This window comes from Siphateles boraxobius, unplaced genomic scaffold, assembly GCF_051911475.1.
Source record: "Siphateles boraxobius isolate OS27281-9 unplaced genomic scaffold, OSU_SipBor_1 51, whole genome shotgun sequence".
NCBI classification, from domain to species: Eukaryota; Metazoa; Chordata; class Actinopteri; order Cypriniformes; family Leuciscidae; genus Siphateles; species Siphateles boraxobius.
Window position 1 is genome coordinate 2743314 of NW_027509153.1, and position 18735 is coordinate 2762048.

General features: G+C 39.6%; 1 protein-coding gene across 2 annotated transcripts in view; it reads right to left on the bottom strand.

Annotated features, from left to right (window-relative positions):
- Positions 1 to 18735, bottom strand: part of LOC143712794 (P2X purinoceptor 4a-like) — a 30361-nt gene that overhangs the window by 2574 nt on the left and 9052 nt on the right. The window contains exons 3-11 of one of the 2 annotated variants that reach the window (XM_077204798.1): positions 17819 to 17890; positions 17299 to 17371; positions 17109 to 17205; positions 16909 to 16989; positions 16650 to 16791; positions 16369 to 16499; positions 10752 to 10845; positions 9074 to 9139; positions 8832 to 8918 (exon numbers count right to left, since the gene is read on the bottom strand). In XM_077204798.1, coding sequence (XP_077060913.1) covers positions 8832 to 8918; positions 9074 to 9139; positions 10752 to 10845; positions 16369 to 16499; positions 16650 to 16791; positions 16909 to 16989; positions 17109 to 17205; positions 17299 to 17371; positions 17819 to 17890 — 843 coding nt within the window. The remainder of the gene's footprint in view (positions 1 to 8831; positions 8919 to 9073; positions 9140 to 10751; positions 10846 to 16368; positions 16500 to 16649; positions 16792 to 16908; positions 16990 to 17108; positions 17206 to 17298; positions 17372 to 17818; positions 17891 to 18735) is intronic. The other variant, XM_077204799.1, reaches the window with a different exon arrangement.

Here is an 18735-nt window from a genome sequence, read left to right on the forward strand (position 1 = left end):
CAATCACAGCCCTTGTGGTCTGCGTCGCCTCGACGCGTAGTTACATTTTTTTGGAGGTGCACGTCGAGCTACGGCGGAGGGGTTCGCGGCGACGCAGAGGGGTCTGCTGGGGTACGCCGTCGATTCGACGCAGAAGCATAAAACAGGCTTTACATTGTTGGAGAGGTGCACGTCAGGGTACGCCGGAGGGTACGCGCGTTACGCACAGCCTACGACGTAGCTACGGCGTAAGTTCGACGCAGAAGTATAAATTGGGCTTAAGGCCTCATTATGCTTCTGCGTCAACTCCACGGCGTAGCTACGCCGTCACTCCTACGGCGTCGTGGCCGTTTTATGGTTCTGCGTCAGGTTGAGCTGCATCGCGGTGCATCAGCTCTTGTGGTCTGCGTCGCCTCGACGCGTAGTTACAATTTTTTGGAGGTGCACGTCGAGCTACGGCGGAGGGGTTCGCGGCGACGCAGAGGGGTCTGCGGGGGTACGCCGTCGATTCGACGCAGAAGCATAAAACAGGCTTTAAACAATCATGTTTTGCCGCCGGGATCCTGCTAACATGGCGAAGAGGGGAGGGGCTCTGTATGACGACAACTCCTCACACGATAGGGAAAACATAGGAACAATGGAATACAGTTTTTTAGGTAACCGAAATGGACACAGCATCAGGGAGAGCAACTGTGGCGGAGCTAGACTTTTAAAACAGGGGTGGCAAGGTATTATTTTGGGGGGTCAATATACAAAGTGTTCAATTACACTAAAAATTAATTATTTTCCACAAAATGTATAAGGTTGTTTGGGGAAAATTTACAGACACAAACACATAAAGGAGTCATGGTGTTCATTTGTTTCTTTTAATGAATATATTAACTGCATTTTATAAATTATTTAAAATTATAATAAAATAAATTATTAAAGCATTAACACACAAAACCACCGTTTGTGTTATAACATAAAAGCAAGCAGATACTGTGTGCATGGTTTGGCATGACTGCAAGCAAAGTGCGCTCCCTTAATAATTCCTAAAAAGCGGACATCAGTTCCTCGCGATCTCACACATCTCTGTTATTATCAATAAAGATGACTGCACAATTATTAGAGGATTTGCCAGCATACAGAATTCAGCACTGAACAAAAAGTCCGTTTTGAGCGGTGAGGGGAGTCTATCTTAAATGCTTCTGATTGGCCATTGCGTTCAAGAAATCAACACATATGTCTGTGATTGGCTACATCGCTCAACACTGCAAACATTTTAGAAATAGAAACTCTGGCCTGTAAATCGTTTTTATTTTGTTTTAGTTGTTTTTGTTGCTTTTCTGCAACAGATGAATTAAAATGTATTAGTTTTTATATGTTTTATTCCTAGATATTTCTAGTTTGTGGGAGTCCCGCGAATCGTTTTATTCTCCCGCAACGCGCACACACACACAGAGTGAGTGCATTACAGCCCGCGCCCGCACAAGTGTTTGTTGTGTGCTATTTAGTTTGTTTAATAAAATTAAAAATTGTAATATGGCGCTATAAAGAAAATCAAATCAAATTTAATTGACCTTCAATGGGGGGGTAAGTACAAACTTACTTCAGTAGGCTACTTCTGTACATCTGTAGTCTAATACTATCTCCACGGTGGTTTTATTAAGATTAGTTCAATATGCTGCACGTGCCAATATGAATAAGCCTAATGTCTGTGATTGTTGCTGAACATTTGCTAACAACGTGTTTTAAGCATCTTCACGCAGGCGTGACAGTCAGTCAGTTTCACGAGACGAATAATGCTCATTTAAGTATTTATGCTAAGCACTACAGCGCAACGTCTCCCTTACTTCCCGTTAAAACAGTACTTCGTTTAATTTAATACCAATAAAAGCCGTACATAACAGCAAAACGCTCTTCATCGATCCTGTGTGTGCTGCCGCGTTATGTTTTGTTTTGGAGCCGTTTGGAGCACGAAGGAAGGAGGAGCTGCGTGTCAGCTTAACCAATGAAAAGTGTAGCAGCAACAGCACGCGCTGCAGGCTTGTGCGTGCTGCGTAAGGATGCATTCACGTCCACTGGGAGATTTGGGAAATGTTCGTAAAAATCAAACAGTGTAATGTTTTTTCAGCGGGGTGGCAACAGGGGCAATTGCCACCCCAACTAGCCTTCTGGCTGCGCCACTGGAGAGCAAGTCTCTGACCTGACGAGGAGACACCGGATTGCTTGGTTGGCTGATGCCTTTAATAAGATTGTCACTGTTTGCTGTGCTTTAACGAACATGTGCAAAAGTGTTGTTTGAGTGCCTTGTTCATTACTTTTTTATTTCTTTGAAATAAATGCTTGAAACAACTTGATATGGCTTAACCATATTTATTGAGAACTGAATATATATATATATATATATATATATATATATATATAATTATTATTTTTTTAGACAACATAAGTTTCATGGACAACATAAGTAATAATAATAAAATAATACTACTGTTATTAATGGAAAAGAACAAATATCTTGATGCTACTTCTCCAAATACCACTGTTTTGCGCTTGGTGTGAGCTTGTTCCTGTAAGGTCCCTTTTCTTTCGCGTTATCTTTTTGCATTGCTTTACTTTCTTCCTTTTCTTTCGCGTATTCGTAGATCCGTCTCTGTCCCGCTTAAATAATAAATGCGCGAAAATAATAAATGCGCTAAAATTAAAGAGCTCTGGAATGTTTAGTCGCGCCTCTGTGAAGATCTGAAGGCGTTGCCCCTGACAACCGATAGCGTCTCCTACCATCATGGCCGACCGGCTCAGACTCCGCCCAAATCGGCACGTGACTCCTCATTCTCAATATGTGTAACCCACTTTTAGACAAAATAACATTGAATCTGGTTAAATGTATTTTTTTCCAAAATAACTTGCAAAATGTATGATATTCCATCATGTAAGGAAAGTCAAATGTGATTACAAGGTGTTTCATTTCTTTGACATGTTCTATGACTAGGCAGTGCGTAGACACGATCTAGCTCGTATAGTCAGCCTGGCTATTTGTGGCCCACAACTGATTAATTGGAGGCTAGTTTTAATTAATTGTTGGGCAGGCAACGCAAGATGGTATATACCCCATTATGTTCGCATTGGTAATAATATCTACAAGGTGCAGGTGTAATTTCATGACATGGTCGATCTGTAGTCAGGATTTGGCTCTGAATTGGACGGGCTATGTGCGGTCTGCTTTTAGCCCACCCGGCGAAATCGAGGCAATCTACGTTTAACGGCTTGGCTATAGCCCTGATTAGACTAGCGATTAGTATAGCCAAAATAGTCTTCAAATTGTTTACATGTTTTTCGCCCACACAGCTTTGTTTGCTGTCACACATTCATAAAAAAATGTACGATATTATTTGACTGTCTTTCATTTTAAATTAAATAAAAATGCAATTACATTTCTCAACTGCTAGATGGCAACAGCCCTACTGAGACCAATCTCGCCCGGCGCCACCCAAACTGCCCATTTGAATGAGAGAGAAAGACAGAGATACATGGATAAAATTTTAAATTAGGCTCCGATCCTTATTTGTTACCCCCAGTTTTCTTTTGTCCTTTATTATTTGCCCCAATTTGCCTTCCATGATATATATATATATATATATTTATCTTGTGCATAACCCCTCCCCATGGATCGCTTAAAGAGTACAGACGCGTATCAGCTGTTGCGGGATGGGTAAAAGACGTAAAAGTGCGGCATCTGGCCACCAATGATTTGTATTTAACTATGGGAAATGTTGGTATTATAAAAAAAATTAAAATGTATGATTTTGGTGGTAGTTTGCTCTGACTAGGTAGCGAGTTGTTAGCTAGCTAAGTGGCTAACAGCTGGTAGCTTGCCATCTGTTAGCCACGGCTCACGGCTAGCTGTCATTAATCTGGATTAGGCCTGTCGCGATAGTTAACAAATCAATTTATCGCACGATAAAAAAATGAGCTCGATAATTTTTGCCGGCCGCGATAATTTCCATTTGCATGCTTGTTTGTTTTCCTCGTCTCGGGTCTCTCTCTCTCTCTCTCTCTCTCTCTCTCTCTACCAAATAGACTGGATGACAACTCTGTTTAAAACATAACTGACATATTTTACGTGAATACTCTCCAAAATGGACATTTAAACATAATGTTGTGTGTATTTGCCCATTCAGACACGAAACAGAGCTCAATTCATTACTCGCGCGCTGTATAGGGGTCTATGGCTGCACGCTTCGGGTCGGGTGTGCGCACAGAAAGATGAGACATGATACAATATGAGACATTTCTTCTATCCTTTTCTTTTGGTATAGAATAAAATACCAGTTCGGCGTTCCTCTTTCGGCTGTTGTTGCAGCCAACTGCACAACATATTGCAGGCATTACTGAGACCGTCGGTCGTCAAGATGGCGGCGTAAAGCTACATTGACGTCATGTGACCCGAACGAATTGTGCCGAGGCTTCGAAACAATCCCCGTCTCCACGGTGACACCTAGTGGTCAGAACAGTGTAAATGCAACAAAAACCCGGGCCACACATGCATGAAAACACCATTTCAAATCTATTGCAATTTTTTTACTGAAAGTAAAATCTTTCAAATGTAATTATCTAATCATCTAATAAGATTATGTGTAAACGTCTTCTTTTATCAATTGTCAGGGTTTGTTTTGTTTGGCTCAGCTAAACAGACAAATAAGACTATTAACTACCTCATTTTAATTATACTAATGTCTATACACGGGTTTCTTGTATACAAACAATACCGGATGCGCGCGCATGCAGGGGGCAAAAAACTATGCCGAGTTCTGTAAAAGAACATTGTAATTAACGTAGATTTCGCATTGTATGTAATTTCTTGTTGACTCAATAATAAACTGCAATTTCAGAGTTGGATCTGTTTGTTTGTGTTTCATATTAATATAACATTATGTAAAACGTCCAACTGTTTACGCATCAAAATCCGGACATACTGTGATGCATGTATGAATTATCATGTTAGACTAAGTTAGTAATGTAATAGCCTCTATAGAGCCCGAGTTTGCTTTTATATAAGTTAACCTTGTTTACGTTAGTACTTTACGACCTGCAACATATCATGACTGCACACATATAACGTTACTTTACTGTAAATCAAAGATTTGACGATGGATTATGTGGGAAGTAGTACCTCCGACCGGGGCGATTATATTAAAAAAACGTACTCTCAGTAATGGTGAGATCTTGCCGGTGTGGTGCCGAATTCTGACCCCCCTAGTATGGTAGGTTTAGGATTAGTTGTGGGGGAGGGGCTAGGATTAGGGGTGGGGTTATGATTAGGCAATCAGATACTGATTTCAACGAGGGGGGTAATAATTTGGCAGGGAGTCGAAATTCGGCACAACACCGTTAGAGCGTACAAATCCCTTGATGCATACAACTACGTGCTATGTGTTCATGTGCAGCTCGTCAAATACTTTGAGGCTGCACCGGATTTTTGCGTGTTGAGGTCAGATGTGCTCCCTAGTCAAAGGCAAGGCATGAAAGCCAAGCCTTATGATGCCTGGGTGTTTGTCCATAAGGGCCTTGGTTACATCATTACGGCTAACTGCAAATGCATGGCAGGGTACGTCTATCCAAATGTATCTGCCATCAGAAACCCTTTACTCCGGTACGAAGACCGCGGGTCTTTTGCCTCCTGGTTGCGTGCGCAAGCAGTGATGACGTCGCCGAGAAATCCTTGTATATTAAACGATTTAAAAAAAAAAAAAAATGTTTTTTATTGAACAATATTAGTTTACAAACCAAATAGGGAACAATACAATGCCTATTACAAAATATACACTTTTCCAATCATATGTCCATCCTAAATGTCCACGTGTGTATATATATCTCATACAATAACATAAAAAACAACAACATTCAATAATCATTGTAGAGGGGGTGCAAGGAAAAATAAATAAGGTTTAAATCTTACCGAACTTAAAAGGAAAGAGACTCATACATTGATTTATACAGTTCTCCAAGGCTTTGATTTTCTTTGGTTTCTTTTGTCTTTCGTTTTGACCTTCTCATTTTTTAGCTAAATTATTTGTTATCATGTGTTGTTGCAATCGTGACATTTTAGTGGGTATAACAGTGTATCATGGTACGTGCACGTGTACTGTAACCCCATGTTTCCATGTGCCCTTAAACTCGAATTATCTGAATCCAAAGGTGTAAACATGAACATGTGCAACCTATTATAAAGTGTTATGAAAGCCACAAATATATTTTACTCTTTTCTTTAGATCATTATGATATGAAAATAGCATTTCCTCACTTAAAGCTCTCATCTTTCAAAAAGTCCATCATTGATTTGAACTATAATATTGAATTTGTCTGAACAATGGCTTGTTACATACAGAGAGAGCATAAGCTAATAGAGCAGAATAATATTTGTCATTGTACAAGCACCAAAGTTTCATTCAAAATGCCTTCATTCATTCAAGTTTGAAACTTTCAAATTAATTTTATAGTACAGCATAAAAATACAAATTATTGGCTATATAAAATTAGCAATTATAAAAAGTACCCGGCAGTATAACAATAATGCAAATAGCTCAGATGTGCATTAAAACCTAAACAGAACACACACACACACACACACACACACACACACACACACACACACACACACACACACACACACACACACACACACACACACACACACACACACACACACACACACACAGAACACACACACACAAAAAGTACATGTGAATGTATTAGTCCATGCACACTTGAGGTTAAACTGTCAACAATGCTTTTCTTGTGCAAGTTATTTTTTCTTATTTGGCAGATGCCGTGATGACCAACTTCCCAGCAGCAACAGTTTTATATTTTCTTATCTTAAGTTGTTGATGTTCCATTTTAAAAAAAAATATATTTTATATTGTATTTTAATGTTTTGATTTGGTAAATTTTGGTAAAGGGATCTGTGTTAGGCCCTTTATTATTCTCAATATATATGCTGCCACTTGGTAATATTCTAAGGAAACATGGAATTAGTTTCCACTGTTATGCTGATGACACTCAAATATATATTTCATCACGGCCAGATGAATACGCTAAATTATCCAAATTGACAGATTGTGTTAATGATATAAAAGATTGGATGACGCGTAATTTTCTTTTATTAAATCCAGACAAGACAGAGGTAATACTTATCGGTTCTAAAAACCGTCCACAAAAACCTTCACAGCACGACTTTAACATAGTAGGATGCCCTGTTACTCTATCCGCTACAGTAAAAGACCTGGGTGTTATACTAGACCGCAACCTGTCTTTTGAAAAGCATATTTCATATGTTACAAAAACAGCCTTTTTCCACCTTAGAAACATTGCTAAGCTACGTAACATGCTATCTGTTTCTGATGCAGAAAAGTTAGTTCATGCATTCATGACCTCGAGACTAGATTACTGTAATGCTTTATTAGCTGGCTGTCCTGCATCCTCAATAAACAAGCTACAGTTAGTCCAAAATGCAGCTGCTAGAGTTCTTACTAGATCAAGAAAATATGATCATATAACACCAATTTTATCATCACATAACGGATCTTCTATCGCCTTACAATCCATCGCGCTCTTTAAGATCACTAGATTCGAGGCTTCTGGTCATTCCTAGGATATCCAGATCCACCAAAGGAGGCAGAGCATTTTCACATTTAGCTCCGAAGCTCTGGAATAGCCTTCCTGATATTGTTCGTAGCTCAGACTCTCTCTCCCAGTTTAAAACTAGACTGAAGACGCATCTATTTAGCCAGGCATTCATATCAATTTTTATCTTACAGTTACTGTAAATTCGGCCTCTAGTTCATAAACGCCAGAGGAGAACTGGCCCCCGACTGAGCCTGGGTTCTCCCAAGGTTTTTTTTTCTCCATTGGGTCATTTGATGGGGTGTTAGGACACCATTAGGTCACTGGATGGAGTTTTTCGGTTCCTTGCCACTGTTGCCTTTGGCTTGCTCAGTTGGGGATATTCAAATTAATTAACCAATCATACCCTTGATTAGCTCTACCAAACTTGGATGTCTTTATTTTCCAGTAATAAACAAACATTGTTAAGTTGTTTTGATTGATACTGTGAAGCAGCTTTGATACAATCTGTATTGTGAAAAGCGCTATATAAATATATTTGACTTGACTTGACTTAAATTTTATGTTTTGATCTTTTTGTAAGTTGTTAATGTTTTTTTTCTAAATAAAACCTTTATATTTAATTTATTTGGATGGATTATCATTTATGAGAACCTGTTATATTTGAGTGAAAAAAATCCTTTAGCCATCATTTTGTTGTCTATTACATGTATATGTAGTCGTTTAAGTTTAATAGCCGTCTAGTTGATGTAGTCTATTCTTGGGCTACGTTTAGGCGTCTATTAGATTTTCACTGACAGCCCAAATTCAGCCTTGTTTTAGCCTTTGACGGCTATTAGACGTCTTTTAGACGCAAAATTGCTTGCTGGGAAGTTAATAACTAATGATCTTTGCAACTGAAGTGAATAAATTAAAACTAACTTTAGCTGGACAATAACTTTATTCTAGAACTGCTGTAAAAGTTTAAGAGATAATTTCCTATTATCACTGTAAAGCTGCTTTGAAATGATGTTGTTAAAAGCACTATATAAATGAAGGTGACTTAACTTGACTTGTCTAAATCTTATGGTTTACTTTGCTTGATATAGCAATTGATAAACTTAACATGTTAAACAAGACAAATGATATATGGTTAATTTTATGACAAGTGTGCGATTTAATAACGATTAAAATTTTTAATGTATTAACAGCCCTATTTACATTCATTCATTCTGTATTTGTAAATTGAGAAATTAAATACTCACAAGTTCCCGTTCATCAACATATTTAAATTTCTTCATTGAGAAACCTTTCATGTTATACCCAACAATCTTATCAACGTTATAATCCACCTTCAGTAGCCACAGATAAATTAAAAAGACAATAGCATTAGTTGTTTTATGGGCTATATATACATTTTCTATATATTTTAACAAACATGTCAGATCTAGTTCCTCCCCTTTATAACCCTAATTATTAAGTTTCTATCAACAAAAACAGTTCTTACCACTCTTACATATGACAAGAGTGCACCCACGTTGATAATTGTTGTAAAAATGCAGATTTTTTTTGCCTGTGTAAAGAACAAAAAAACAAACACTTAATGTACAAGTCTTAAACAACTTTGGTTCCCATTCATTTAGTCACTACGAGTTACGTCAGTGACTGACGAATTGGGATTGTGCCTGAGAATCCTATCTCCTTTGAGTGTTAATGCACCCTTGTTAATGGACATTGGCCACACCCTGTGCTGCTTCTATAGGAAGCGAGCAGAGAGACACTCACCAAGCTTTTCACTTTGAAGCCGTGCATTTCTTTGTAGATTCACCTCTGATTTTTATCTACGTGTGTTGTCTTCAGAACCCGGAAGTGTTCCTGAGTTGTTGTGATGGCGTGTCAGCGGTGATCGTCTTCCTGAGGAACTCTGATAGAGCCCTTCTCTGTACACTGGAAGGCGATCTTCCCCTTTGCACTTCAACGCAAAGAGCATTTCTTCTGAAAGAGTAACACGGGTGTGTTTGCATCTTTTTCAAGATGTCATTCCACCCGTGCGTTTCTGGATGCGGCTGTTTCCTGGCCCTGGCTGACAGTCCCGATCACTGCCTCTCGTATCTGGGACATAAGCATGCTGACGTAGTATTTGTGGATGAGTCATGGACCCTCTGCGGGAAGATAACTATCTTGATGTTGAGATCGATACTTCAATACCTCATAAGAGGTGGGGTCCCCTCCGCTATCCCTGATCTAGTTCTCATGATCACCGTCTCCTAGGACAGGATATATCTGCTATTTTGCTCCACAGGCGAGTTCCACAACTAGTGAACCCTGCTTGGTTTTCCACCAGCTCCTTCGCCAGGTATATCACTTGTGTGCATGCCCGGTGTTCAGCCCCTATGCTAGACTAGGAGCCTATATGTTGTAATTCCCTTCGGGTGATCCCATATGTGTATTCTTCAACGGTTTCCCGGTTGACGAGCCCATGTCTTTCCTTTGGCAGAGCCGCTCTGCCACCCCTATTGGTGTTGCCTCCACCCTAACTAGGTTGGATCCTCTGCAGGGACCTTCCATATGTAGCACTGCCCTCTAGCCAGCCCATATATGTAATTCCACATGCTACAAGTGATTGATTTCTCTATGTAAGCCCTGTCCAAAGGGTGCGGGAGGATCAGACGGCTTATGCAGAGCACTGGTAGGTGCAGAAAATGTGGCGTTTTTCTTAGGGATCCCAATTCATCAGGCACTGACGTAACTCATAGTGACTGACTGAATGAGAACGTCTAGGTTACCTATTGTAACCTTGTTCCCTGAAGGAGGGAACAGAGGCATTACGTCTCATCATCAAAATCCCTGTGCTCACCACTGAGCAACTGGGCACTGCTCGGCTCCTCAGCGAAAACTTGTGAGTGTCTCTCTGCTTGCTTTCTATATACGTGCAGCACAGGGCGTGGTTTGCGATGAAAATCTCACTTGCCAATGTCCAATGGCTGGTTAACACGAGAAGGTGATAGGACTCTCAGGTGCGATCCTAATTCGCAAGTCACTAACCTAACGTCTCCGTTCCCTCCTTCAGGGAACAGGGGTTAAAATAGGTAACCTAGACGTTTCGTTCTCTGAAATTATAACTGCATTATATTAAGTGTAATGTCATTAACAAAGATTGAACTGTCCTTATTTGGAAAACTCACCTTGCCATAAACCAGAACATCAAAACGAATGCCATATCCCTTGATCAGGGTCCTAGTGTCTTTGCCATGACTGTTCTTGTAGTATTTAGCAAATCTGTAAAGATTACACAAAAACACCCATTTATTTGCAAAGTTTGTTCACTTCTTCTGAAGAAACATCTTTACTAGTTACTGTAAGACTGGAGCCTAGCTGTCTAGACTCAGAAAGGGCTATAGTCTTAGAAAACAAAGGACTCTTTAACATTAGCATTCTTATCCTGAGTCACTGATTTCCATTACACGAGAGTAGATGTTAAAACTTCATGCTGATTTGTACTCGGCTTTCGCCAAGATAAGCACCAACTAAGACATAGCTTTACAGTAACCTATGCTTCTCTATCCATTTATGCTTTTTTCCAAATGGTGATGTGAATATCCTTCTGTCTAGTGTTAACACGCGTCAGCACACACAACGGCTGCAACCACAGTTCGTTCTCCCCAGTGGATTAGCATGACAACCGTCTGGATTGAGCCGAGTAGGGGACATCTCTAGGGTCTTCAAGTGGGTTGCTTCCGTCCTCAGTGTTTCGTCGACTAGCCCACGACACATCAAGAGGGCTCAACAGTGACTCTGGCATCCCAGAGTCCCCCCCCTCCGTCCCCCACTCAACTCAGCCCAGCTTACTGACCTTTACATCCCTCCTGCTGCTGAGGTTGCTCCTTCCTCGTAGTTCACATGTGATCTAACCACAATCTCTCCGCAACCCGACCATTCGCGCCAACCCATTTGACTAAGGCTGTCGAGCCCCACTGTTGATGTTTAAAGCAGGATCAGTGGCAACGGTTCCGTATGGCATACCACCTACCGCAAAACACAATATCTGTCCAAACACCAATCCTCATTCACGCAAAATACACAGGAACATAATAACTGTAATTACTATGTAAACTATACAAATAAACAGACTCTTCGAGTTTTTCCAGAATTCTTCGAAACCATAGCGTGGCGGCCTGTACACAGCCAGCCAGATTCTTTCCGTCTCAACCACAGCCAGTTGCTGCTCCTTTCTGCTGCTTCAGATAAGTTCTTTACTGTGCGACGCAACTCTTGGCCACTGAATCCGACATCTCTGAGGAACCGGGTTGTAGTGTGCCACAAATCCTCGACAACCCACTTCCACTGGATAAACCCGGACTCTCCATCCTCGCTGTTCTGCTTCAGTGGCCAGATGAGCATACCGCAGTTTCTTCCTCTCATGTGCCTCATCTACAGCATCCTCCCATGGCACTCTTAACTCTATCAGTTGAACAATGCGTGCTGATCCAGACCACAAAACAATATCTGGTCGTAGGTTAGTGGTGGCAATCTCAGGTTGAAAAATAAACCGTTGATCAAGATCAGCCAGCATTTCCCAGTCCCTAGCAGCTTCCAGTTGTCCTGGGCGAGAATTGGTGTTAGCACCTTTTCTTGGTGTTTTCTCGCCTGGGCGGAGGAATATTGTCTTCTGTGTGTAATGTTTTGCTAGAACAGGTGGCAACTTATTGGTCATGTTTAGGACTGGGGCGATAAGGATTCTTACCGCGGTTGAAAAGCAAGAAATTCTTGCGGTATTGCGGTAAACCGCTATTAGACAGCCCAGACATCCTACAGCCCTCCATTCACCGATTCCATGACCTCCATGTCCTGCCACGTCGGAATTAGGTGTTGAGTGCGCCGGTCATCCAAAACCCTCCAAATGGCAGTGCTTTGCTCAAGAATGCGCGCTATCATTTTTTGCTTTCTTCCCCACCTGGTGGGGCAATCCTGTGAACAAATTAAAACACATTTAGGATAGACTATGCTTTAATATAATAACATGATTCAAATGTACATATTTTTATATTATATATATATATATATATATATATATATATATATATATATATATATTATTTATATTTTTATATTTTATAACATACATACATATTTTTATTAATTTACATATATTGTGTCATGTGCGCTTTTGTCTCAGTGGTTCAAGGCTATTTAACGAAGTCTATTTAATTTAACAAAATGTCGCTGCTCACACTACCGTGATCGTATATTACCTACTTATATAATATAAATATTTATATTTTTTATATTTTATTACATATTTATATTAATTTACATATCTCGTGTCCCCTTTTGTCTCAGTGGTTCAAGGCTATTTAACGAAGTCTTATTTAATTTAACAAAGCTGCTCACACTAGCGTGATTGTATAGTACTTATAATAATATAAATATTATTTATATTTTTTATATTTTATTAGCCTACATATTTATAATAATTTACATATCTCGTGTCCGCTTTTGTCTCAGTGGTTCAAGGCTATTTAACGAAGGATATTTAATAAAACAAAGTTTTTATTAAATCGCTGTTGGAAGAGAGTTAAAACTTACCAGTACTAAGGAGTGCTGAGGCAGGTCCAGCTCAGTTTGTTCTTTCTGAAGCCGTTGTTTCTTTTGCCAGCTATGGGAGAAAGCGGTCACCAGCGTTCGACACAAACCCATGGCCCGGGCGGTGCGTTCTTTTTCTGCTTTCATGGAGTTGGTGACGGCTAAATGGAGGTTGTGACTGAAGCATGGTAGCCATCCCCATCCAAGTTTCCGCACCGCAGCCACAATGTTGGCTTCGTTATCACTAGTGACACAAGCCAACCTCTTCGCATCCAGAGACCATTCTTTAAGAGCAGATTGCAGAGCCTCGGACAGGTTATCACTTGTGTGACTTTCTGGCATGAATGAGACTCCAAACACCTTGACTTCAGCTCCAAGTTGGTGTTCAGGTAATTATTGGTCACGCTCATATAGGGCATCATATTAACGTTTGACCACATATCTGTTGTGAGAGAAAAATGGTCCGCGTCTTTTAACTCGCGAGTCAAACTGTCCTTCATTTTCACATACTTCTCTGGTACTGCCTTTTTTGAAAAGTATTTTCTGTCAGGGGGGATGCGTCCTCAGGTTGGAAGTATTTGAGAGTGATACCGGTGTCATTTTGTGGCAAATTCTACAAATGGGCTCATCGAAATTGTTTGGAAGTCCTTTTTCGTCTGGTTCAAAGCCAAAATGTGCTCATATTGGCGACGTGACATTTGGCTTTGCCACCAAGTTAGCCCTCTCTGCCATGTTTCGATGGAATAGTTGCCTATCTACCTACCCGCTATTGTCGGCTGCGCAGCTCAACCACGTGAGAGAATCGTGTTAAATACGTTCAATTACAAACTGGGGTCCTGTTTTGGGGCTTTCTCATGAGTCATGCGCCTGTATTTTAATGCTTAAGCAAAATAGAATTCAAATTATAGGCTACAAGAGACATTACTTTCTCTCATTACATGTACTCTCGCATACAGGCCTAGTAGTCAATATGAATGGAATTTTATTATGTGTCATAAAACCTTCCGCTCCCCAACTCGCGAAAGGTCGCATTTGCTCCATCTTTTGATGATGATGAGTTTTGTTTAGAAAACCTTGAGTCCATGTTAGACACAATGTCACTAGACTCAATCCAAGTCATTAGAATCAATGAATCCATATAATTAGACAAAACGTGCAGGCAAACATTTTATTTATTTTTTTGCGGTGATGACAGTGACAAGCTCAGACCCGCGGTAGGGGTCACGTAACCGCGGTATTGCGGTAACCGTCCCAGCCCTAGTCATGTTACGCTTGTCTTCCAATGCTAAAGCCAAACATCGCAATACTTGGTCATGGCGCCAAGTAAACCGACCTTGGCTAAGAGCCACCTTACATCCTGTCAAAATGTGCCTTAAAGTGGCAGGTGATGAACACAAAGGACAAGAAGGATCCTCTCCTACCCAGAGGTTTAGGTTCTGCGGTGATGGGAGAACATCATATGTTGACCTGATAAGGAAACTGATCCTACACTCTTCCATTGACCAAAGGTCTTGCCAGCCCATTTTGCGTTGTTCCACACTCTCCCATCTCATCCACTCTCCCTGCTTGGCCTGGGAAATGGCCTTTATACACCTCATCCTCTCCTCCTGCTTTCGCACCTCGTTGACCACCAGCTTCCTCCTTTGAGCTGGGCCTGCCTTGTGCCATTTAGGAGGAGCTAAACTGAGCCCAAAACCCCCTCTTCCACGCTGTACCTGCCCCACGATATCCCCAATTTGAAGGGCAGCCTTTGCCTCTACTACAGATTTCTTTGCAATTTGAGATTGACTTACTGAGTCAATCTCAATTTAATTATAAAGCCCAAAAAACAACAGTGGTAAACCATTGTGCTGAAAAATATAATTTAAAAGAAAACTAAAAGACAAAAAAACAATATGACAATAAGACACAAACACACAGTTGATGTTTAGATAAACCCCATTTGACTAAGTCATTATAAGCCTTCTCAAGAGATGTTTTTAATTTTGCTTTAAAAGGTGATTCTGACAAGATTATTCTAAACTAAGAAGAAGAAACAGAAGCAGCTATGTTTTGGACTGTAAGCGGTTTATATAGGATTGGCTAAAACCTATATACATTAAGTTGCAGTAGTCTAGTCGAGATGAGATAAAAGTACAGAAAAATACTGGAATGAGTATTGCGTCGCTAAATGCTTTGGGAAAACTACTTTTTTTCGACAAATATTGAAGCCTTGCTGTATCACACAGTGAAATTTCATGAACCTATGGCTTTTCAGCCCGCCGAAATGCCTACCTGTCTTTATAATACAGTTCACTTATATTGAGTCACTAGACACTTTGAGAACACAATTCAATAGCGCCGTAATAATTGCAAAATGAAAATTGTTCTATGGCCCTGGCCTAAGTCACTTGAGGATAAGGGCCCTGAAGGCAGCAAGGCTAAGATAGTGTGAGGTACTCGCCTGAGACTAAGGGACACAGACCACTAGGTCAGAGCCTCGCGGAAAAGGTTTACAAAGCGTCACAGCTTGGCTGACTGGAGCGGTTTGAAGGGTGGGCCCTAAGGACTGTAAATGTTGGAATAGTAAGGGGACAAAGCCGGTTTAGCCTTCTGGGAGGCTAATAATGAAATTTCCGTTTAGAGCAACAGAGTGTTGCTAGACCAATTTAAATAGGGTGAGCCTCAACCTCGTATTTTTGTAATACTATTCTAACTAAGTGTACATGGGAACCCATGGCATGATTATATAAAGTTACAATTAGAGGAAATTTAGTTGGTCAGCTTATTTCTATGGTAATGGTCATGACATCTGGTTAGATAGTCTTACCTTGATTAAGTGTGTACAGATCTATGGGCACTAAATAGCACACTATTAGAAATAAGCACGCTTTGGGGGGGCATCTAAAGGTATAGGTCAATTGCCTCTGTCTAATGACCAAGACAGACGAGTTTGTGATTATGTGATCCGTATATCCAGCCGGTGCGAGACTTGAAGTGTTATAGGTATCCGAATGTGAGTGTGATTTCAATAAAGAGTTAAATAGAATAATCAAGTCTGTAGATAAATTATTATATAAATGGTCAATAACTAATTGGCATTCTAACCCAAATTCAAGGTTGTGATAAAATGGAATCAGATAAAAGTTTAATTGGAATTATATTACTTTGCCAAACACATAAAACAGAATGTGCAGGAGTGGGCGGGCCCTACAAAGTTAAAGTACAAACAACTGATACCGTAAGTTGTGCACTGGGGTTTCACTACTTTTTGGGTCCTTCTTGTCTATTCTGCGGAAGGAGTACTGGGGAGCACAGGTGTCCATATCCAGGTCACAATCCCACTGGATTTGCACTGCCATTATTCCCCCCTGAGCACAGAAAACACTCAAAGATGTCAGTCAGTTCTACAGCAGTGCACCATCAAAAAACACACATTCATCAACACAGAGTATCATAAGGGGATTAAAGCTTATTCATGATCAAATCAATGTCAAATAAACATAAAATAAGTTTCTGACATAGACTGCCATGGTCTGAAAATCCTCTCGAGTCTCTTCAAAAATATCTTTGATTCTGAAAATTGGGCAGTCAGGGTCCATATTTCTGTTGAACACACAATTTGCCACGTAGGATCTGCTCATGTTTGGTAGGATATTCCTTCTGCAAGAAATTAAGAAATAATAAACACTATATTAACTCACTTTATTAAGTAAAATTTATATGTTTGTTTTGCAGCAAAAAGATGATCTCTTTGATGACGAACAAAGATGAACATACTTTTTGAAGTTAAATTTGGTGAATTGAATATTATTCTTTATGTATATTGTGAAGTTCTCAGCATCTGCCAGGAGTGCTGGACTGAAATATCAAGACAAAAAAAAAAAAACATGAATATTGTGAATAACTGCTAAAACTAAGAAACAAGTTTCAACTTGTATTTTTTTTTAGTTTGAGATGGTGAATGGTGGGGGTTTTACTTGGGAGGTTCGACTTTCTTCTCCACAGGACACCAGGCCAACACCTCACATGTCTTCACTGAGTCTGAGAAATCGACACATCTACCTGTCTGAACACCTAAAACAGAGTAATGTCTAAATAGTCAGTACTGCATGGATTTAAAGTCACAAAAAGTCATATTTTGTATGCAGTGTACAGATTGGGCCATACCATTCCCTTGAGCATCTTTAAAGCCTTTGGTGCAGTTCATGTCAGATGTGCAAATGGAATTCAGGGTTGGATACTAAATGAAATTAAAATTAATACCAAGTAATATGATACAAAAAATGAATAAATGTAATACTAAGCCAACGACAGGTAAATGTCAAATCAGTTGATTTAGATTTAGAATAAATTAACAACCAAATCTTTTATGGTCATTCAATAGGTTTTAAGAAATAAAGCACAGCATGAAACACACTGAACCACTTGACTTACATCCTATGTGAAGGGAATTAAAGATTTAGAGAGGCCAAATTAAGCAATATACAATATCTTGTAAGGAACATTAGTTCTGAAAAATGGATATCCTGCTGGTTCATTTAACTATTACAATACAATTATAACAGTGATATAATGTTATTATTAATCATTTGTTTTGAGGTGTCATTTTAGTTGTGTTTTTGTTTCTAAATGGAATTTCAAAGAAGAGGAAAGATTACAAAAGAGCACATTTTTCTTCATGTCTGACCTCTGCACATTTTGACTGTGTTTGGTTTGGTGTGAAGATCATGTTGGTCATCAGAAAAAAAGAACTGTCGTCCTGCAACATGCAAAAACATGAGATTATGATTAGTGACACCTGTAATGAGTATAAGATAGAATGCAACTATCCCAGACTGCATACATATTGGTCAATAGAATTTCCAACTATGCATTTGTTTGATAAAACCTGTTTGGAAACAATTTTGGAATTCTGATTGGTGCTGTTAGTAGTGCAGAAATTACAAACTTCACTTTTAAGGCAACTAATGAGACATATGTTGCATTATGGTATTGTAAAAGTGAGCGCATAGCGAATCCAACCAAGAGCAGAAAGACATTTGATCCCTTAAAACTAATCTTTGATCACCAAAATGACATATTTAAACTGTCTTAATGGGTTAAAATAGCTTGAACGTAACTCTACACCCTTGCTTAATTTAGTATACGTGGATCCATGAATATGATAATTAGCCCCGCCTCCACTCACTCACAACAGCTCACAGATTCAATTAGTCAACTTACTGAGGTAAACTGCACAATGGTATCGCTCTTTACAATGTCTGACACATAACGGTAATTGATATGATTAGCCTTTTGCATGACTATGTTATCAAACAGCTAATAATGTGTTGCTAACGTTACACAAACTATGTTCCCATTCGCATGAGTCAGCTGCCTTCTAACAATCATCAGAAATAATTTCAACAACTCAGAACGTCAGTGGAAAAAGGCATATAGTTCATCATAACATCGCAATAAACGTCACACACCTATTGCTACACCTAAATCTACCTGATTTTTCATATCAACAGAAAAATGTAATCTGGCATCTCAAGGCTCCCCTGCTAGTTTGCGGTTAATGATATGCTAAAGCATATTAAAAACACCACATAGACATATAAA